This window comes from Gouania willdenowi, chromosome 10, assembly GCF_900634775.1.
Source record: "Gouania willdenowi chromosome 10, fGouWil2.1, whole genome shotgun sequence".
NCBI lineage: Eukaryota > Metazoa > Chordata > Actinopteri > Blenniiformes > Gobiesocidae > Gouania > Gouania willdenowi.
The window spans coordinates 25,344,113-25,367,613 of NC_041053.1; the positions used below are offsets into that span (position 1 = coordinate 25,344,113).

A 23,501-nucleotide genomic window follows, 5' to 3' on the forward strand; every position below is an offset into this window, starting at 1 on the left:
GGTGCATGTAATGCCTTTTTGTGATGATATCAATTCAACCTCCACCTTAAAACTGCACGCAGAAGCAGTTTCCAGATGAATTCTGGGTGCAGAAAAGCCAGATGCCACCGGCAGTTCTCAACTTGTTCTGGTTTTACTGAAACAGGCCGGACAACATTCTGTTTGATATAATGTCAACACACACTTTGGCTGGCAATGACCAAACCAGTCCTTGAATTGTTGGGACTTGATAACAAAAAGCAGGAGTCATGACAGACCACCTGTTGGGCTAATGCAGCTAGGTTTAGCAGTAGCATTAGCTGCCTCTCCTTCACTATTACAAAAATATGGTTGGAATCACTGACTAGCATGATGAACTGGTATGTTTATCCAATTATTACTAGTTAAGTACATTACGTGTGGGTATTTTTCTATGTTAATGTCTTAAAGTCACGAACACGACTGCTTTAAATGTGTGAAACATGAAAAAGACAGCCCAACATTTTACGTCCAGCCCACATCTACAACACATGCACACCGTAAAATATTGGAGCACATAAAACCAGTTTTTGATGTTTTTATGTGATCTTTTTTTAACTAATAAATCACCCAAACATGAAACATAAAATAAAATTGAAATATTGTGCTTGACAGATAAAAGACTTCAAACAATTCTCTGAATATGTCAGGTTTCTCCTCCCTTCACTAAAATTAAAGATCGTAGCCACCTTTCTTCTTTGACCTTTTGTCCACCTTGTAATAATTCATAAACCGACCCTAAATTATTGCTTCTTTTTCTCCCCTCCTGCAGATTCCATGAATCAGGATAATTCTGGGTCTTCATCAAATTCCGATGGCATCCTCAGCTCCAAAGTGGCTGTTTTTTCCGCCATTGGGGCTGGCTGCATCATTTTCCTCGTACTCATCCTCCTCCTTGTCATCCTCCTCATCAAGATGCGCAAGCGCTCCCGGAAAAATACCCACTCCCAGCCCCGCCCCTCTGCGCTCTCCCTTAGCACTCTGTCCAATCCCAAGCTGCAGGGCGGCACAGCTGGCACAGAGCCTAGTGACATCATCATTCCGCTGCGGACAGAGAACAACTACTGCCCTCACTACGAGAAGGTGAGCGGCGACTACGGCCACCCCGTCTACATCGTCCAGGAGATGCCTCCGCAGAGCCCCGCCAACATCTACTACAAAGTTTGACTTTCTTGTGTGAAGCTGGTGACACAGTAAGGAGGGGATGAAAAGGTAAAGGGTGTGCTTGGTTTATTGTTCGAGGGACGAACACTTTCCCTTTGCATTCGGGAGGACTTGAATCTTCTACAAGACCCTGTTATTTCTTCTACCGCCTGCTGCACAGATCTGGAGAGACACGCACTGACCAGTAACCAGTGAGGTTATGAGCCGACTGTCAAGACCAGAGGTTTATTCTGTTTGTTTGGGTTGTCTGACAATCAACACCCTCCCTCTTCCACCCCTTTTCTATGGCCCTGCCACCTACTGCGTCTCCCTACTGTGCCCTGATAGCGGGTGGGGGTGGGGGAGGAGGCCTGAAGCAAACTAACAGATGGAACTCTGACTTCTTGGTTGGCTGTCCCTGTTAACGGACAGGATATAACTTATCTCAGTTCCCTGAAGTGTGCTCTGTGCTATACACTCAATTAAACACACCACCCTCGCACAGAAGCCAGGAACAGGCAGACACAGGCCCCCGATTCCCCTCGGCCTGCAGTTTGAGCATAAAACATGGGTGTGTGTGTGTGTGTGTGTGTGTGTGTGTGTGTGTGTTTGTTTCTCTCTCGTGTGTATGTGTGTTCGAGGCTCCGTGCTGGGCCAGGAAACTCTCCAGATAGCTCAGGTATCAGACACAGTGTGTGAAATAATGTGCTCCTCTCCCTTCGCACCTCTGATGTTTGCCTTACTACTTTGATGGAGGATTTCCTTGAACCCTTATTCAGTTCATAAAGCAGTTGTATTTTGTTAGTTTTTTTCCTACAAGTGCACAATGTATAGACCTATATGCTTCATCGCTAGTACTCCATCATCGTACCACCCATGTCATCCATCACTCTCATTGCTGATTTTTAAGGACGTACCTTGACCTGGACTGGGGATGTCGAAGTGTGTGTGCCTGTGCGTCCGTGTGTGTGTTTCTGTTTCCAAGATTCTTCCTTTCTTCTCTATCCTAGTATGAACATTATCATTACCTGGTATTTATGACCCACTTGTGGTAATACAGGGTTTTCTGTGAGGCTGTTTGAGCATGTCCTGGCCAGTTTAGCATCTGAAATGACTTATTGGCTTTAAAGTAGGGCAGTTTAGATTACAGTTGTCAATTTAGTGGGTTTAAACAAAAAATGAAAGGGACAGAATTACGTGCCGACAAAAAAGAAACCATGCCCATGCCCTCCAGTTGGCGTTAATTTAAGTTAATGGTTTAAAGACAGCAGGCTGGTTGGTTTTTGTTTGTTTTAGCTTCTGCTTCTCAGTGTAAGCATCAAAGGCTTTGCTGCCTGGGTGAGGTGAGCATAGGTCAGATCCCTGGCAGTGAGAAGCTGCCCTATGTAGGTGAGGATAAGGATGCCTCATTAATAAGTTGGATGGAGAGCTACAGCAGACCACTGAGATACAGTATTGTCCAATGCCAATTGGGTGCCATCTGTTGATGAGTCAGTGACTTTGCCAGCATGTGACTTATCTATGTGCCATCTCTGTGCCCACACTCACCAGAACAGTGAGTGAGGCGGGGAAAATGTTCCTGTGACTTGGCTTTAACCTGAGAGAATCATGCCGACTGAAACGAGTGGCGGCGGACATCGTTTAGCATTCAATTTTCTCCCCATCCTCACATCTGTTGTGCTGTGAATAAAAATGCTGCGCAGAATATTTTATCGTCAAGGTGTTCAAACCAATGAGGACACTGCAGCCATTCTATCACACAGCCCAGGGCAGCTGCAGCAGCACCCCGACAGGATTTACTGCAGCCGGAGAAATGTGTGCATGCACACAAACGCTCATATTTAGGTGAGGGCGGCACATGCAGGTGAAAGGAGGAGTGTGAACGCTCATCTGTGCATATATTTTCAGTTTTGCGTGTCTTTCAGTGAGTGTGTGTCTGTCTGAACAGATTGGATGGGGTATGGGGCGATGAATGGAGGGAGGAGGACTAAATCAAGGTGCTCCAAACGGTGTCGCTGCCAAAGCTGAGACGCTGCAGTCCCGGCTAATGATGTGTGTGAGAAGAGGAGATCGGATAAGGACAGTCATTTCTCAGCATGTAGACACAAGCTGACGTCTGAAGCACATGTGCGCACACACACATAAACACACACACACACCCCAAGACTGACTGGTCCAGGTTTTATCACCAGTCAAACGTTCAGACTGGCAGTTAATGTTTATACACCGGCAGGGACACCCATCATCCATCCGCTGCCACATCCCATCAGCATCCCCGGACAGCAGATGCTGCTGAGTTAAAAGGCAGCCCAGCTTGAAGACTCTGGGAAGGCTCCACCAGCCCTAGCGCGTCATCCGCCTCAGAGTTAACAACCAAAACAGCTGCTTTTGCTTTTCGCGGTTCCTGTGTTTTAACTCAGCGTGCTGCCCTTAGCGGCCCTCTGCAAAACACATCCACAGCATATATTTTTGTCTCGGATCATTGCGCACCCATTCACCTGCATCAGTGTAGGGAGTCATTACCAAATCCCCACAAACCAGATCTCTCTCTCTCTCTCTTTTTTTTTTAGAAACCACTTATTGTTATTCAAATTTGAAGAGAAAAACAATTGAGATAAATGTAAATATATGGTTAGAGCCCAATTTAAGATGTATTTCACCTGACCACTGCTCATAAAAAAATGTTTTAAGTATAGATTTTTGTAATGGAGGATGTTTGTAAATAGCTGTCTTTTTAAAAGTGTGTTTTGTATGAATCCTTGGATTTTTTTTTTTTTTTTCCTTTGCAATATGTTTTTATTTTTATTTTCCTTTAGAGGCAAACTGAATATTGCAAAGATCACATGAACTGTCTTTTGTTTTGGAGCATCCAGTATTGAGAAAAAAAACAGTTTCTGTTACCACATGTGTTTAAGATAAATGGGAGTAAGGAGATTTTTTTTTCACACATTGCCATTCAGCAGGAAATTGTAAGTTACTGAGAAACTGTTCAGGACTGAAGCTTTTGTTCATGATTTAGGAATAGATGGGTCACCCAAGATATGAATAAAAGGGTGTCCTATTTGTGTTTGAGACGGCACTTAAGTTTGCAGATGAAGACCGTTTTATTTCACTGCCATTTAGTAACCTACACCCTCAACTCCATTATTATATGTGACAAAATAATAATAATAATTTTCTAAATTTAAATAGGTCTATGGAGTCAGATAGAGAAAAGGGGAAGGTTGGAGGGGAAGAAAAAGAAGCCGTGTGTTAGAGTATGATGGTGCTGCGCTCACCAATAAATCATCTGGTTTCCACCACTCATTATCTCGTAGGCGGTCCTTTGTCTTAAAAGTGCTCTCTTTCTCTTTCTCTCCTTCTGTCTCTCCCTTTTGTGATCCTCCTTTCCTGACTTGGCACAAAGGATGCTGGTAGCTCAGAGCTTCAATGTCGGCCGATTTATGCTATTGTTCAAAGTCAGTGTTATTGTTTCAATGTGCATGTATAAGCGAAACCTGTTGAATTTGTTTCCCTTTTGTTTGAATCACATTCGTCAAGATTTTGTTGTTTTATTTTCTTTTGTTTTAATTTCATGCCGTTCACTTTTTTTTTTTTTTCCTTTTTCTTTTGCTGCTTCTCAGCATTAACCTGTTGGCACCAGCTACAATGGAAACAATGTTCCACCAGTTTGGAAACTACTGCATAATGATAAATAAAATTTTTCCCATGGAGCTTGGGTTTGCTGTTATTCTTCTCCTTTTTTATCATTAGTGCTGCCTGCTTCATCATTGTGTGTAAAGCATTACCGGTACACCCCCTCCCTCTCTCTCTCTCTGTATGACCACCCTGAAGCATTTTGTGAGCCTAAAATGGCCGCCCCCACACACAACACACCACACTGAGTCCCTTAAAACCCTCACCTCAGGGGTCAGTGCTGCACAGATGGGTTTGTTCTGATACATTAGTCAGATTGAAATCACAAGCAGGCTTCATAAATTCATATTCAGGGAGGATGGACACGCCTTTTTGCATAGTAACTAATACCCATATCAACCCGCTCTGCCCTGGTGTCCTCCAAAATTACATTTCTTCATACATGATTAATTCTGATTGGCTGCACTCTGCGTTTCCATCGCATTTGGCTGAAATTACAGTCGGCGATTATCTGACTGAGGAGCAAACTCCAAGTCCTTGGTGAAAGAGGAGATGGCATGAAATCTTATTAAAGTGATTGGGCATTTTCTTCAACAAACACATCAGTGTTTGTGTGGAAGGGCTCTCGTGGTGGTTGATGATGTGAGCATAGACAGAGTGGGCGAGTGAAGAGACTGATGGCGGGAGGAAGAAAGAGCTCGGGCAATGAGAGACAGAATGTGCCTGTGGCTTCACACTGGGCCCCTCTTCCCCCACCACCACTTGCTGTTTCCTTCTGAGCCCTGGGGCAGGTACGTTCATCTGGTTTCCTGGCTCGCTCCCTGCAGACGCCCCCATAGATCCACGTTATGCGGGTTTATTAAAACCTTCCCTCCACATAGCTACTGTGCATGTGTGACTGCATATTGTTTTTTTTTTTTTTTTTTTTTGTATGTCTGTGACAATTTGTGTATGTGTGTGTGTGTGCGCTATGTTTTTACACACAGTCATTACATTTTTGCCTCCAAATAAGTAATAAAAATAAAAAGACAATGGTCTCTGCAACAGTCACTGCAGCACCGTGGTGCCTCATTTCCCATAAAACAATCTTCTCCCATTTTTACTGGATTAAACACCTCATTTATATCCATTTAGAATACTACATTGCTTCATTGTAATGATAATTTTCAGCAGTTTGCAATGATTACCACATGTTATCCCTCTCTATTACTTTAATTTCACATATTTACATGTCCTCAGCCAAGGCATCGTCATGATGTAAAGCATAAATACTTCTCCACAGTGGATTTCCTCTTTTTTCCTTTCTAATCCTGTAACACAGTGACTCGTGTGTCTTTGTAGATGAAACAAGTCACCTGGGAAAGCTGCAGCTGCCAGCAGTTTGTGGCAGCTTGGGAACAATTTAATTTACACTAATTTTCATACATTAGCAGGAGCACGAATTGAAGTGGGTAAAACCACTTTTTTTTTTTCTCCTCACAATATTTGTTTTTAAACAAGGAAAAAGTGAAATTATGAACCATTTGCATTGATGATTAGCGACTCGCGTGCAAACTTTTTTCTATGTGAAACTGATTAAATACAGTTTTAAACACTACACCTGCAGGCTGTTGGCGTGCAACTGAAGCTCGTAAAAAAAACATGGTGCTGTGAAAGATAAATTTATTTTGAATGCCATATAACATTTGAGATACTTTTATTAAACTGACACAAAATCAATAAATTAACCAGAATATTTTCAGATGAAATATAAAAGCTGGGAGTTATAAAAATCCTAAAATGGACAGCAGAAGAGTAAAGTTTCACAGTCTCTGAGGGTGCAAATCATCAGATCAGCTCAAAATGTGGTCTGGAAATACTTTTTAGGAATAATACATTTCTTAAATACATGTTAAGTATGTTTAACCTGAAAATGAATATTTTGACCTTTGACCTTTAGGTGAAGATGAGTCTAAACCAGCCTCTGAAAGTATGGCTTCATTATCAGCATATGTGACCTACAAAAATAAGGGTTATGTAAAAGCTATAAGTTTAAAAAAAAAAAAGAAAGAAAGTAAAAGATATATGTTTAGTTTTGGCCGTATACCAAAGTTGCCATATGACGCCGGCTGTGTATAGGAACTGGACGACTCACATTCTCACACTCGCACACATGTTTGCGAAGGCTCTCCAACTGGGGAAATATCACTAAATTAACCACGTTAGAGGTTTTTGACACTGAGGCGCTGACATCAGAGCTCTTTTCTTGTTACCACATGTTGTGCTGTGTGGAAGTGAAGTAAAAGTTCAGAGGGGCTGAGGAGGAGGCGGTCGTCTTTATGGTGTTTTTTTTCCCCCTAAAAATTTCAAATTAAATAAAGATCTAGTGTCTTGAATAAATATTCTCTGCTTATCTATTGATGTAACACCAAATGACTATATTCAATTTCACATAGTGTATATTGATTCTGCTTCAAGAAATAGATCTTTGGAATATAGCAGAGCAGTGTCATTACAGACAAAATTGAATCAGGTCAAATGGGATGATGTAGAAACCTAAAATTAAAATATCAATAAACTGGTATTTAAAACAGCAATAAAGCATTTGAATGTACCAATACTTTTGACAGTTATTTGGGACATGTACATTTCTCTATGTCACCAGTTAGGCATCACCTTCTTTGAATGAGTGTTATACACATGGAATATAACAATAAATAATGATAATGATATTTCCATCTGCAAAATTGGATTTGAAATTGACGAATCTAGGAAGTGAGTCAAGACACTTTGGTTTTGAAATTGCATAATTTTAGTGGTTTCCAGCGTGTTATGTAACATAGTTCAACTTGCGACGAGATGTTTTTCTGCATCAGATGATCAGCTGCCAGTTGTTCATTTGCATAGCTTGCTTATCATGTTGTTGCACGGCTGCCTGCGAGGCCAAGTCGTTCTCAGTTCTGACAGGGCATGGGAGCAGCTTCTGAAGCCACAGATGGAAAATAAAGTTGGAGTTGTAAAGCGATACCAAACCAGATGAGGGGAAAGAATTCAACAACACCAGTACGATTACTCCAAAGCTGTAAGTTGGCACCTCATCCTAGTTTCCCCTCACGTTATTTCACACGCTCATAGCTCCCACACAAAATCTGCTGCCTGTGCAGACACCATCAGTCGAAGCGAGCGAGTTCAAAACTCTGAAACTTCTCAGCTGAACCCAGACAGAAAAGTCTGTCAATGCAGCTCTTAAGTGATTTGGAGGGCAACTTTACTTTGGTTTCATCACAGAAATGTGCTGCAGCTTTGTAACCTACACCCAAATCAATATGACATGCTAAGAGCCATGTTCATTCACATGTAATGTACATATCAATTTTTAATTAGTTAATGCATCACTTACCACTCATAAATAATGCAAGCCATCTAATGCCTTTCACCAAATGCTGCTCATCAAATAGCAGGCAGTTTTTGGCCCTTTTTTTTTTTTTTTTTTTTTTTTTTTTTTAGCTTTAGAGGAAACCCAAGACGGCACAAAGGAAAGGAAGCAGAGAGAAGAAAAGCTTTGGGAAAAAAGGAGTTCATTAGTCCAACAGTAACATATAGTTCACTGATGAAAGGCTAATTAATGTGATTCACATTTCAATCAGTGAAGGGAACTATATCTAAACAACATTCTGCTTTAATCCCTCAGAGAGGCAGGAAATTTAACTCGATTGTTAGGTTGACGTTTTATTAGACACACGCACGCACGCACACACACACGCGCAGACACACACACACGTTAGCCACATATTGATGGCATTGTTATGACCCGAACATGCCTGATCAGGCCTGGGCTGTGGCAGGGATCCAGGTCTGACCGAGGCTCATCAATCATACAGGGAGTGAGGGATCCAAAGAGACTTGCACACATGAAAGGGTGGAAAAAAAGAGAGAAATGCACACACATAAGGGAGACATAGCTGCGGAGGCTGGCTGCTGGGTCACAGGTGTGCGAACCAGAAAAGAAAGTGGGAATTATTCCCTTTTTCGCCCCTCCCTCTCTCCTCAACCATTCTTAAAAGGAAACCTCTCTCTCTCTCTCTCTCCCACCTCTCTGAAAACATCCCATTTCTCTCCACGTTTCCTTCACCTAATTTAAAACCCACACTTCATACGCCCCACAGCATCACCACCCCTCTCATCCTCCGTCTCCTACTCTCAATTAGGCCATGCCTCGAATCTTAGACATTATCTCAGCTGGCCATTTATATAACATGACTCCAAAATGCATTTGCACAATTTTCCAATTACAGTATTATGCCTTGAAGCATTGGTCTCCCTCATTTCCCCTCTTTCACTCAAACTACTCTTGATGTTTAACACTACAAAAGAGTCACCTCCACAAATACAGACACACCTTTCTGTTTCAAGGAAGTGACCTTTACCCATTGTTTGTGTTTGTAAGACTTTATTATAAAGCTTCTTTTTGAAATGCATCCAAACTTTGGCTGACTGGAAAATGCTGAACTCCATCTATTAAATGTAGTGAAAGCAATTTGATTTGATTTGAGGTTTTCTTACTTTGTCACATAAGTTCCCTTACTTTAAACAAGATAAATAGCTTGGAGATCAGATTACTTTTGACACCTAAAAACCTTCTTCTCAGGGTTTTCTTTGTTAATGTCTTCTTTCACCCCTTCCCTGGGGAACACTAGTCTACATCGTACCTTTTCCTATTAAATAGAGTTATAATGTTGGGTTGTTTCCTATGTTATACCACAGTGTGCAGGTCTGTGTAATCCTCATAGCAGTGGGCTGTAAACGTAACTGTGCATTGTTTGGGCATTCATATATCCCAGTAAGATCTAGTGCCAGTTAGACATTCCTGGAAAACCTCCAAAGAAAGCTGATCAGAGACTGGTATCAACTGACCAGATGAGTTGCTTCAACCGGTTCCTGGCAATCTCAAAGAGAAGTGACTTTATTGTTCTCAATTAAAGCTCCTACCCCGGTTTTTTTTAATGAACTAAAATCATTGTGTATACTTCATAGATCTATGAATCAAGCAATATTTACTCCAAAAATCAAAAAAAGTTGAAATTGCCACTTGAAAGTTGGTTTTCATCTCCACCCTAAACACTCCATTTGATGACATTTTTGCGCATTGCATTGTGGGATGTGGAGTCCAGTAAACAGATGCAGTGTGATTGCTTGCTTTTGTTTTTTTGTTTTTTACTTGGCAAGAAAGACAGGGATTCTCTCGACACAATTTTTGTTCTAGTTTGTTCCTGGTGTCATGGTCTGAGTTCACGTTGTACTGAGATTGTATATGCGCATATAGGTTTAGGGTTAGGTTAGGGTTAGAATCTCAGTACGGCGGTAAACTCAGACCGTGACACCAGTATTCCCCACTATTGTAGAATGAAGAATAATACTTCTATGCATCCCTCTCCTTCACTCTGTATCCCACAATGCAATGCGCATAAATTTCAACAAACAGGATTTTTAGGGTAGGAAAAAAAGATCTTTCAAAAAGGAATTTTGACCCTTTTCCTTACTTTTTGGATCTAAGAGGCATACACTATGATTTTAATTTAAAAAAATATCTATCTATCTATATATATATATATATATATATATATATATATATATATATATATATATATATATATATATATATATATATAAGGGGGCACCAACTTTAATAATAAAATATTTTTTCTCTTCTTTCCTGATGTGGAAGTTCAGTAACTCAGCACTCAATAGCTTTTCAGTAAGTGTGGAATATTTCCAGTGGAAGAAGACAGAACACACTTCAGCTTTCAGACAAAAGGTCAGGGATAGCAGCTTTAATGCATGTAAACAATTGACCATCTGAGCTAAACCATGACCTGCATGTTTTATGACCATTCAGAGATAATTTGGAGTCCAAGGTTTTTCCTGAAATAATCCTTCTTGCAGTAAAAAAAAAAAAATTGAGTTAGGACCATCATTAGACCCTAAAAACTACTGCAACTATAATGCACATACTTAAACAGGGCTAAATAAGCAGTAAGGCACAAAAAAATGACAAAAAACTAAAATCACCCAAAATAAAAAGTAAGGCTATAGCAAGGCTTTTTTTTCAAAAAAATTCCAAAAAAAAAAATTGAGTTAGGACCATCATTAGACCCTAAAAACTACTGCAAATATAATGCACATACTTAAACGGGGCTAAATAAGCAGTAAGGCACAAAAAATGACAAAAAACAAAAATCACCCAAAATAAAAAGTAAGGTATTTTTTTCAAAAATTTCAAAAAAAAAAAATTCAGTTAGGACCATCATTAGACCCTAAAAACTACTGCAAATATAATGCACATACTTAAACGGGGCTAAAAGAGCAGTAAGGCACAAAAAATGACAAAAAGCTAAAATCACCCAAAATAAAAAGTAAGGCTATAGCAAGGCATTTTTTTCAAAAATTTCAAAAAAAAAAAAAATTGAGTTAGGACCATCATTAGACCCTAAAAACTACTGCAAATATAATGCACATACTTATACGGGGCTAAAAGAGCAGTAAGGCACAAAAAATGACAAAAAGCTAAAATCACCAAAAAAAAAAAGTAAGGCTATAGCAAGGCATTTTTTTCAAAAATAAAAAAAAAAAAAAATTGAGTTAGGACCATCATTAGACCCTAAAAACCACTGCAACTATAATGCACATACTTAAAAAGGGCTAAATAAGTAGTAAGGCACAAAAAATGACAAAACACACAAATCACCCAAAATAAAAAGTAAGGCATTTTTTTCAAAAAAATTCCAAAAAAAAAAGTTGAGTTAGGACCATCATTAGACACCAAAAACTACTGCAAATATAATGCACATACTTATACGGGGCTAAAAGAGCAGTAAGGTACATAAAATGACAAAAAACTAAAATCACCCAAAATAAAAAGTAAGGCTTTAGCAAGGATTTTTTTTTCAAAAATTTCAAAAAAAAAAAAATTCAGTTAGGACCATCATTAGACCCTAAAACTACTGCAAATATAATGCACATACTTAAATAGTGCTAAAAGAGCGGTGAGGCACAAAAAATGACAAAAAACTAAAACCACCGAAAATAAAAAGTAAGGCTATAGCAAGGCATTTTTTTCAAAAAAATTCCAAAAAAAAAAAAATTGAGTTAGGACCATGATTAGACCCTAAAAATTACTGCAAATATAATGCACATACTTATACGGGGCAGTAAGGCACAAAAAATGACAGAAAACAAAAATCACCCAAAATAAAAAGTAAGGCTGTAGCAAGGCATTTTTTTCAAAAAAATTCCAAAAAAAAAAAAATTGAGTTAGGACCATCATTAGACCCTAAAAACTACTGCAAATATAATGCACATATTTATACAGGGCAGTAAGGCACAAAAAATGACAGAAAACAAAAATCACCCAAAATAAAAAGTAAGGCTATAGCAAGGCATTTTTTTCAAAAAAATTCCAAAAAAAAAAGTTGAGTTAGGACCATCATTAGACCCTAAAAACTACTGCAAATATAATGCACATACTTATACGGGCCTAAATAAGCAGTAAGGCACAAAAAAATGACAGAAAACAAAAATCACCCAAAATAAAAAGTAAGGCTGTAGCAAGGCATTTTTTTCAAAAAAATTCCAAAAAAAAAAAATTGAGTTAGGATCATCATTAGACCCTAAAAACTACTGCAAATATAATGCACATACTTATACGGGGCTAAATAAGCAGTTAGGCACAAAAAATGACAGAAAACAAAAATCACCCAAAATAAAAAGTAAGGCTGTAGCAAGGCATTTTTTCCAAAAAAATTCCAAAAAAAAACAAATGAGTTAGGACCATCATTAGACCCTAAAAACTACTGCAAATATAATGCATATACTTAAACAGGGCAAAATAAGCAGTAAGGCACAAAAAATGACAAAAAACTAAAATCACCCAAAATAAAAAGTAAGGCTATAGAACGGCATTTTTTTCAAAAAAAATTCCAAAAAAAAAAAATGAGTTAGGACCATCATTAGACCCTAAAAACTACTGCAAATATAATGCACATACTTAAACTGGGCTAAGAAATCCGTAAGGCACAAAAAATAAAGTAACAAAAATCACCCAAAATAAAAAGTAAGGCTGTAGCAAGGCATTTTTTTCAAAAAAATTCCAAAAAAAAAAAATGAGTTAGGACCATCATTAGACCCTAAAAACTACTGCAAATATAATGCACATACTTAAACAGGGCTAAATAAGCAGTAAGGCACAAAAAATGACAAAAAACTAAAATCACCCAAAATAAAAAGTAAGGCTATAGCAAGGCATTTTTTTCAAAAAAAATTCCAAAAAAAAAAAATGAGTTAGGACCATCATTAGACCCTAAAAACTACTGCAAATATAATGCACATACTTAAACAGTGCTAAAAGAGCAGTAAGGCACAAAAAATGACAGAAAACAAAAACCACCGAAAATAAAAAGTAAGGCTACAGCAAGGCATTTTTTTCAAAAAAATCTCCAAAAAAAAAATTGAGTTAGGACCATCATTAGACCCTAAAAACTACCGCAAATATAATGCACACACTTAAACAGGGCTAAATAAGCAGTAAGGCACCAAAAATGACAAAAAAAAAAAAAAAAAAATATCACCCAAAATAAAAAGTAAGGCATTTTCTTCAAAAATTTCAAAAAAAAAAAATTGAGTTAGGACCATCATTAGACCCTAAAAACTACTGCAAATATAATGCACATACTTAAACAGGGCTAAATAAGCAGTAAGGCAAAAAAAATGACAAAAAACTAAAATCACCCAAAATAAAAAGTAAGGCTTTAGCAAGGCATTTTTTTCAAAAATTTCAAATAAAAAAAATTCAGTTAGGACCATCATTAGACCCTAAAAACTACTGCAAATATAATGCACATATTTAAACAGTGCTAAAAGAGCAGTAAGGCACAAAAAATGACAAAAAACTAAAATCACCAAAAATAAAAAGTAAGGCTATAGCAAGGCATTTTTTTCAAAAAAATTCCAAAAAAAAAATTGAGTTAGGACCATCATTAGACCCTAAAAACAACTGCAAATATAATGCACATATTTAAACAGGGCTTAATAAGCAGTAAGGCACAAAAAATAACAAAAAACTAAAATCACCCAAAATAAAAAGTAAGGCTTTAGCAAGGCATTTTTTTCAAAAATTTCAAAAAAAAAAAAATTCAGTTAGGACCATCATTAGACCCTAAAAACTACTGCAAATATAATGCACATACTTAAACGGGGCTAAAAGAGCAGTAAGGCACAAAAAATGACAAAAAGCTAAAATCACCGAAAATAAAAAGTAAGGCTATAGCAAGGCATTTTTTTCAAAAATTTCAAAAAAAAAAAAATTGAGTTAGGACCATCATTAGACCCTAAAAACTACTGCAAATATAATGGACATACTTATACGGGGCTAAAAGAGCAGTAAGGCACAAAAAATGACAAAAAGCTAAAATCACCCAAAATAAAAAGTAAGGCTATAGCAAGGCATTTTTTTCAAAAATTTCAAAAAAAAAAAAATTGAGTTAGGACCATCATTAGACCCTAAAAACCACTGCAACTATAATGCACATACTTAAACAGGGCTAAATAAGCAGTAAGGCACAAAAAATGACAAAAAACTAAATCACCCAAAATAAAAAGTAAGGCTATAGCAAGGCATTTTTTTCAAAAATTAAAAAAAAAAAAAAATTGAGTTAGGACCATCATTAGACCCTAAAAACCACTGCAACTATAATGCACATACTTAAACAGGGCTAAATAAGCAGTAAGGCACAAAAAAATGACAAAAAACTAAAATCACCAAAAATAAAAAGTAAGGCTATAGCAAGGCATTTTTTTTCAAAAAAATTCCAAAAAAAAAAAATTGAGTTAGGACCATCATTAGACCCTAAAAACTACTGCAAATATAATGCACATACTTAAACGGGGCTAAATAAGCAGTAAGGCACAAAAAATGACAAAAAACCAAAATCACCCAAAATAAAAAGTAAGGCTTTAGCAAAGCATTTTTTTCAAAAATTTCAAAAAAAAAAAAATTCAGTTAGGACCATCATTAGACCCTAAAAACTACTGCAAATATAATGCACATACTTAAACGGGGCTAAAAGAGCAGTAAGGCACAAAAAATGACAAAAAGCTAAAATCACCCAAAATAAAAAGTAAGGCTATAGCAAGGCATTTTTTTCAAAAATTTCAAAAAAAAAAAAAATTGAGTTAGGACCATCATTAGACCCTAAAAACTACTGCAAATATAATGCACATACTTAAACAGTGCTAAAAGAGCAGTAAGGCACAAAAAATGACAAAAAACTAAAATCACCTAAAATAAAAAGTAAGGCTATAGCAAGGCATTTTTTTCAAAAAAAATTCCCAAAAAAAATTGAGTTAGGACCATCATTAGACCCTAAAAACAACTGCAAATATAATGCACATATTTAAACAGGGCTTAATAAGCAGTAAGGCACAAAAAATAACAAAAAACTAAAATCACCCAAAATAAAAAGTAAGGCTTTAGCAAGGCATTTTTTTCAAAAATTTCAAAAAAAAAAAAATTCAGTTAGGACCATCATTAGACCCTAAAAACTACTGCAAATATAATGCACATACTTAAACGGGGCTAAAAGAGCAGTAAGGCACAAAAAATGACAAAAAGCTAAAATCACCGAAAATAAAAAGTAAGGCTATAGCAAGGCATTTTTTTCAAAAATTTCAAAAAAAAAAAAAATTGAGTTAGGACCATCATTAGACCCTAAAAACTACTGCAAATATAATGGACATACTTATACGGGGCTAAAAGAGCAGTAAGGCACAGAAAATGACAAAAAGCTAAAATCACCCAAAATAAAAAGTAAGGCTATAGCAAGGCATTTTTTTCAAAAATTTCAAAAAAAAAAAAATTGAGTTAGGACCATCATTAGACCCTAAAAACCACTGCAACTATAATGCACATACTTAAACAGGGCTAAATAAGCAGTAAGGCACAAAAAAATGACAAAAAACTAAAATCACCAAAAATAAAAAGTAAGGCTATAGCAAGGCTTTTTTTTCAAAAAAATTCCAAAAAAAAAAAATTGAGTTAGGACCATCATTAGACCCTAAAAACTACTGCAAATATAATGCACATACTTAAACGGGGCTAAATAAGCAGTAAGGCACAAAAAATGACAAAAAACAAAAATCACCCAAAATAAAAAGTAAGGCTTTAGAAAAGCATTTTTTTCAAAAATTTAAAAAAAAAAAAATTCAGTTAGGACCATCATTAGACCCTAAAAACTACTGCAAATATAATGCACATACTTAAACGGGGCTAAAAGAGCAGTAAGGCACAAAAAATGACAAAAAGCTAAAATCACCCAAAATAAAAGTAAGGCTATAGCAAGGCATTTTTTTCAAAAATTTCAAAAAAAAAAAAATTGAGTTAGGACCATCATTAGACCCTAAAAACTACTGCAAATATAATGCACATACTTATACGGGGCTAAAAGAGCAGTAAGGCACAAAAAATGACAAAAAGCTAAAATCACCCCAAAAAAAAAGTAAGGCTATAGCAAGGCATTTTTTTCAAAAATTAAAAAAAAAAAAAATTGAGTTAGGACCATCATTAGACCCTAAAAACCACTGCAACTATAATGCACATACTTAAAAAGGGCTAAATAAGCAGTAAGGCACAAAAAATGACAAAACACACAAATCACCCAAAATAAAAAGTAAGGCATTTTTTTCAAAAAAATTCCAAAAAAAAAAGTTGAGTTAGGACCATCATTAGACACCAAAAACTACTGCAAATATAATGCACATACTTATACGGGGCTAAAAGAGCAGTAAGGTACATAAAATGACAAAAAACTAAGATCACCCAAAATAAAAAGTAAGGCTATCGCAAAGCATTTTTTTCCAAAAAATTCCAAAAAAAAAAAATTGAGTTAGGACCATCATTAGACCCCAAAACCTTACTGCAAATATAATGTACATACCTAAACTGGGCTAAGAAATCAGTAAGGCACAAAAAATAAAAATAACAAAAATCACTCAAAATAAAAAGTAAGGCTATAGCAAGGCATTTTTTTCAAAAATTTAAAAAAAAAAAAAATTGAGTTAGGACCATCATTAGACCCTAAAAACCACTGCAACTATAATGCACATACTTAAACAGGGCTAAATAAGCAGTAAGGCACAAAAAATGACAAAAAACTAAAATCACCAAAAATAAAAAGTAAGGCTATAGCAAGGCATTTTTTTTCAAAAATATTCCAAAAAAAAAAAATTGAGTTAGGACCATCATTAGACCCTAAAAACTACTGCAAATATAATGCACATACTTAAACGGGGCTAAATAAGCAGTAAGGCACAAAAAATGACAAAAAACAAAAATCACCCAAAATAAAAAGTAAGGCTTTAGCAAGGCATTTTTTTCAAAAATTTCAAAAAAAAAAAAAATTCAGTTAGGACCATCATTAGACCCTAAAAACTACTGCAAATATAATGCACATACTTAAACGGGGCTAAAAGAGCAGTAAGGCACAAAAAATGACAAAAAGCTAAAATCACCCAAAATAAAAAGTAAGGCTATAGCAAGGCATTTTTTTTCAAAAAAATTCCCAAAAAAAATATTGAGTTAGGACCATCATTAGACTCTAAAAACTACTGGAAAAATAATGCACATACTTAAACAGTGCTAAAAGAGCAGTGAGGCACAAAAAATGACAGAAAAGAAAAACCACCGAAAATAAAAAGTAAGGCTACAGCAAGGTATTTTTTTCAAAAAAATTCAAAAAAAAAAAAATTGAGTTAGGACCATCATTAGACCCTAAAAACTACTGCAAATATAATGCACATACCTAAACTGGGCTAAGAAATCAGTAAGGCACAAAAAATAACAATAACAAAAATCACCCAAAATAAAAAGTAAGGCTATAGCAAGGCATTTTTTTCAAAAAAATTCCAAAAAAAAAATTGAGTTAGGACCATCATTAGACCCTAAAAACTACTGCAAATATAATGCACATACTTAAACAGGGCTAAATAAGCACTAAGGCACAAAAAATGACAAAACACACAAATCACCCAAAATAAAAAGTAAGGCTATTAAACCTTTTTTTACGCAAATGCACTAAAATAAAAGTCAAACATTCCTCGAGCACAACTGTTAGTAAGTCAAGTACAAATGGTGTTGTGGATAAGGCTTTGGTAACATGTGGCATTGGGTCACTGTCCAAACGTGAGCATGGGTTCAAATCCTCCTTTAACTAGACACTTAATAACTGATATGGTTGCATTTAAGCTGGCATGATTAAAGTGACAAACATCCAAAATCAGAGGTAGGGCATAAAGAAATGTGATTTTTTTTTTTTTCTTAGATAAAAATATCAGAAGACCCTAAAAACTACTGCAAATATATTGCACACATTTAAAGCAGTAAGGCACAAAAAATGACAAAAAACTAAAATTACCCAAAATCAAAAGTAAGGCTACAGCAAGGCATATTTTTTAAAAAATTTCAAAAAAAAAAAAATTGAGTTAGGACCATCATTAGACCCAAAAAACTACTGCAAATATAATGCACATACTTAAAAGGGGCTAAAAAGGCTATAAGGCACAAAAATTTACAAAAAACAAAAATCACCCAAAAAAAAAAGTAAGGCTATAGCAAGGCTTTTTTTTCAAAAAAATTCCAAAAAAAAAAATTGAGTTAGGACCATCATTAAACCCTAAAAACTACTGCAAATATAATGCACATACTTAAACGGGGCTAAATGAGCAGTAAGGCACAAAAAATGACAGAAAACAAAAATCACCCAAAAAAAAAAGTAAGGCTATAGCAAGGCATTTTTTTCAAAAAAAAATCCGAAAAAAAAAATTGAGTTAGGACCGTCATTAGACCCTAAAAACTACTGCAAATATAATGCACATACTTAAACAGGGCTAAATAAGCAGTAAGGCACAAAAAATGACAAAAAACAAAAATCACCCAAAATAAAAAGTAAGGCTATAGCAAGGCATTTTTTAAAAATCATTAGAGCATAAAAAGTACTGCAAATATAATGCACATACTTAAACAGGGATAAGAAAGCAGTAAGGCACAAAAAATGAAAAAAAAATAAAAATCACCCAAAATCAAAAGGAACTTTTGGGTCTAATGATGGTCCTAACTCAATTTTTTTTTTTTTTGAAATTTTAGAAAAAATATGCCTTGCTGTAGCCTTACTTTTGATTTTGGGTAATTTTAGTTTTTTGTCATTTTTTGTGCCTTACTGCTTTAAATGTGTGCATTATATTTGCAGTAGTTTTTAGGGTCTTATGATATTTTTATCTCAGAAAAAAAAAATCACATTTTTTATGCCTTACCTCTGATTTTGGGTGTTTGTCACTTTAGTCATGCCAGCTTAAATGCAACCATATCAGTTATTAAGTGTCTGGTTAAAGGAGGATTTGAACCCATGCTCACGTTTGGACAGTGACCCAATGCCACATGTTACCAAAGCCTTATCCACAACACCATTTGTACTTGACTTACTAACAGTTGTGCTCGAGGAATGTTTGACTTTTATTTTAGTGCATTTGCGTAAAAAAAGGTTACTGATACAAATAATTTAAAATTATTACATTTTATGCCTTACTAGCCTTACCTCTGATGTGGGGTATTTGTCACTTTTTTCTCATTTTTCTCACCTTACTGCATTTTCACCCCAGTTAGGTTGTACTCCTCATATTTGCACTAGTTTTTAGGGTCTTATGATATTCTTATCTCAGAAAAGTTAGTTTTTTGTCATTTTTTGTGCCTTACTGCTTATTTAGCCCTGTTAAAGTATGTGCATTATATTTGCAGTAGTTTTTAGGGTCTAATGATGGTCCTAACTCAATTTTTTTTTTTTGAATTTTTTTGAAAAAAATGCCTTGCTATAGCCTTACTTTTTATTTTCGGTGGTTTTTGTTTTCTGTCATTTTTTGTGCCTCACTGCTCTTTTAGCACTGTTTAAATATGTGCATTATATTCGGAGTAGTATTTAGGGTCTAATGATGGTCGTAACTCAATTTTTTTTTTTGGAATTTTTTTTGAAAAAAAAGCCTTGCTATAGCCTTACTTTTTATTTTCGGTGGTTTTTGTTTTCTGTCATTTTTTGTGCCTCACTGCTCTTTTAGCACTGTTTAGGTATGTGCATTATAATTGCATTAGTATTTAGGGTCTAATGATGGTCGTAACTCAATTATTTTTTTTGGAATTTTTTTTGAAAAAAATGCCTTGCTATAGCCTTACTCTTTATTTTGGGTGATTTTTGTTTTTTGTCATTTTTTGTGCCTTACTGCTTATTTAGCCCCGTTTAAGTATGTGCATTATATTTGCAGTAGTTTTTAGGGTCTAATGATGTTCCTAACTCAATTTTTTTTTTTGGAATTTTTTTGAAAAAAATGCCTTGCTATAGCCTTACTTTTTATTTTGGGTGATTTTTGTTTTTTGTCATTTTTTGTGCCTTACTCATTTCTTAGCCCAGTTTAGGTATGTGCATTATATTTGCAGTAGTTTTTAGGGTCTAATGATGGTCCTAACTCAATTTTTTTTTTTGAAAAAAATGCCTTGCTATAGCCTTACTTTTTATTTTGGGTGATTTGTGTGTTTTGTCATTTTTTGTGCCTCACTGCTCTTTTAGCACTGTTTAGGTATGTGCATTATAGTTGCATTAGTATTTAGGGTCGAATGATGGTCCTAACTCAATTTTTTTTTTTGGAATTTTTTTTGAAAAAAATGCCTTGCTATAGCCTTACTTTTATTTTCGGTGGTTTTTGTTTTCTGTCATTTTTTGTGCCTCACTGCTCTTTTAGCACTGTTTAGGTATGTGCATTATAATTGCATTAGTATTTAGGGTCTAATGATGGTCGTAACTCAATTTTTTTTTTTGGAATTTTTTTTGAAAAAAATGCCTTGCTATAGCCTTACTTTTTATTTTGGGTGATTTTTGTTTTTTGTCATTTTTTGTGCCTTACTGCTTATTTAGCCCCGTTTAAGTATGTGCATTATATTTGCAGTAGTTTTTAGGGTCTAATGATGGTCCTAACTCAATTTTTTTTTTTGGAATTTTTTTGAAAAAAATGCCTTGATATAGCCTTACTTTTTATTTTGGGTGATTTTTTTTTTTTCGTCATTTTTTTGTGCCTTACTGATTTCTTAGCCCAGTTTAGGTATGTGCATTTAATTTGCAGTAGTTTTTAGGGTCTAATGATGGTCATAACTCAATTTTTTTTTTGAAAAAAATGCCTTGCTATAGCCTTACTTTTTATTTTGGGTGATTTTTGTTTTTTGTAAATTTTTGTGCCTTTTAGCCTTTTTAGCCCCTTTTAAGTATGTGCATTATATTTGCAGTAGTTTTTAGGATCTAATGATGGTCCTAACTCAATATTTTTTTTGGGAATTTTTTTGAAAAAAATGCCTTGCTATAGCCTTACTTTTTATTTTCAGTGGTTTTTGTTTTCTGTTATTTTTTGTGTCTCACTGCTCTTTTAGCACTGTTTAAATATGTGCATTATATTTGCAGTAGTTTTTAGGGTCTAATGATGGTCCTAACTCAAATTTTTTTTTTTTGAAATTTTTTTGAAAAAAATGCCTTGCTATAGCCTTACTTTTTATTTTCGGTGGTTTTGGTTTTCTGTCATTTTTTGTGTCTCACTGCTCTTTTAGCACTGTTTAAGTATGTGCATTATATTTGCAGTAGTTTTTAGAGTCTAATGATGGTCCTAACTCAATTTTTTTTTTTGGAATTTTTTGGAAAAAAATGCCTTGCTATAGCCTTACTTTTTATTTTGGGTGATTTTAGTTTTTTTGTCATTTTTTGTGCCTTACTGCTTATTTAGCCCTGTTTAAGTATGTGCATTATATTTGCAGTAGTTTTTAGGGTCTAATGATGGTCCTAACTCAATTTTTTTTATTGGGAATTTTTTTGAAAAAAAATGCCTTGCTATAGCCTTACTTTTTATTTTCGGTGGTTTTGGTTTTATGTCATTTTTTGTGCCTTCCTGCTCTTTTAGCACTGTTTAAGTATGTGCATTATATTTGCAGTAGTTTTTAGAGTCTAATGATGGTCCTAACTCAATTTTTTTTTTGGAATTTTTTTTGAAAAAAATGCCTTGCTATAGCCTTACTTTTTATTTTGGTTCATTTTTGTTATTGTTATTTTTTGTGCCTTACTGCTTATTAAGCCCTGTTTAAGTATGTGCATTATATTTGCAGTAGTTTTTAGGGTCTAATGATGGTCCTAACTCAATTTTTTTTTTTGGAATTTTTTTGAAAAAAATGCCTTGCTATAGCCTTACTTTTTATTTTGGGTGATTTTTGTTTTTTGTCATTTTTTGTGCCTTACTGATTTCTTAGCCCAGTTTAGGTATGTGCATTATATTTGCAGTAGTTTTTAGGGTCTAATGATGGTCCTAACTCAATTTTTTTTTTGGAATTTTTTTGAAAAAAATGCCTTGCTATAGCCTTACTTTTTATTTTGGGTGATTTTTGTTTTTTGTCATTTTTTGTGCCTTACTCATTTCTTAGCCCAGTTTAGGTATGTGCATTATATTTGCAGTAGTTTTTAGGGTCTAATGATGGTCCTAACTCAATTTTTTTTTTTGAAAAAAATGCCTTGCTATAGCCTTACTTTTTATTTTGGGTGATTTGTGTGTTTTGTCATTTTTTGTGCCTCACTGCTCTTTTAGCACTGTTTAGGTATGTGCATTATAGTTGCATTAGTATTTAGGGTCGAATGATGGTCCTAACTCAATTTTTTTTTTTGGAATTTTTTTTGAAAAAAATGCCTTCTATAGCCTTACTTTTATTTTCGGTGGTTTTTGTTTTCTGTCATTTTTTGTGCCTCACTGCTCTTTTAGCACTGTTTAGGTATGTGCATTATAATTGCATTAGTATTTAGGGTCTAATGATGGTCGTAACTCAATTTTTTTTTTTGGAATTTTTTTTGAAAAAAATGCCTTGCTATAGCCTTACTCTTTATTTTGGGTGATTTTTGTTTTTTGTCATTTTTTGTGCCTTACTGCTTATTTAGCCCCGTTTAAGTATGTGCATTATATTTGCAGTAGTTTTTAGGGTCTAATGATGGCCCTAACTCAATTTTTTTTTTTGGAATTTTTTTGAAAAAAATGCCTTGATATAGCCTTACTTTTTATTTTGGGTGATTTTTGTTTTTTGTCATTTTTTTGTGCCTTACTGATTTCTTAGCCCAGTTTAGGTATGTGCATTTAATTTGCAGTAGTTTTTAGGGTCTAATGATGGTCATAACTCAATTTTTTTTTTTGAAAAAAATGCCTTGCTATAGCCTTACTTTTTATTTTGGGTGATTTTTGTTTTTTGTAAATTTTTGTGCCTTTTAGCCTTTTTAGCCCCTTTTAAGTATGTGCATTATATTTGCAGTAGTTTTTAGGATCTAATGATGGTCCTAACTCAATTTTTTTTTGGGGAATTTTTTTGAAAAAAATGCCTTACTTTTTATTTTGGGTGGTTTTTGTTTTCTGTCATTTTTTGTGCCTCACTGCTCTTTTAGCACTGTTTAAGTATGTGCATTATATTCGCAGTAGTTTTTAGGGTCTAATAATGGTCCTAACTCAATTTTTTTTTTTTTTTAATTTTTGAAAAAAATGCCTTGCTATAGCCTTACTTTTTATTTTGGGTGATTTTTGTTTTTTGTAAATTTTTGTGCCTTTTAGCCTTTTTAGCCCCTTTT

The 23,501-nt window shown here is 35.0% G+C and overlaps 1 protein-coding gene and 2 long non-coding RNA genes across 3 annotated transcripts in view; all 3 read left to right on the forward strand.

The window, feature by feature from the left end:
- Positions 1-4,874, forward strand: part of efnb1 (ephrin-B1) — a 73,629-nt gene extending 68,755 nt beyond the window's left edge. Inside the window, exon 5 of the mRNA XM_028459311.1 lies at positions 791-4,874. Within this exon, the coding sequence (XP_028315112.1) occupies positions 791-1,185 (395 nt within the window). The 3' untranslated portion in view covers positions 1,186-4,874. The remainder of the gene's footprint in view (positions 1-790) is intronic.
- A 6,697-nt stretch (positions 4,875-11,571) lies between these two features.
- Positions 11,572-12,082, forward strand: LOC114471505 (uncharacterized). Its single transcript, XR_003674980.1, has 2 exons — positions 11,572-11,652; positions 11,990-12,082. It is a non-coding gene; the product is annotated as an uncharacterized LOC114471505 (long non-coding RNA).
- A 4,458-nt stretch (positions 12,083-16,540) lies between these two features.
- Positions 16,541-17,226, forward strand: LOC114471506 (uncharacterized). The gene is made up of 2 exons (XR_003674981.1): positions 16,541-16,615; positions 17,135-17,226. It is a non-coding gene; the product is annotated as an uncharacterized LOC114471506 (long non-coding RNA).
- The last annotated feature ends 6,275 nt before the right edge of the window (positions 17,227-23,501 follow it).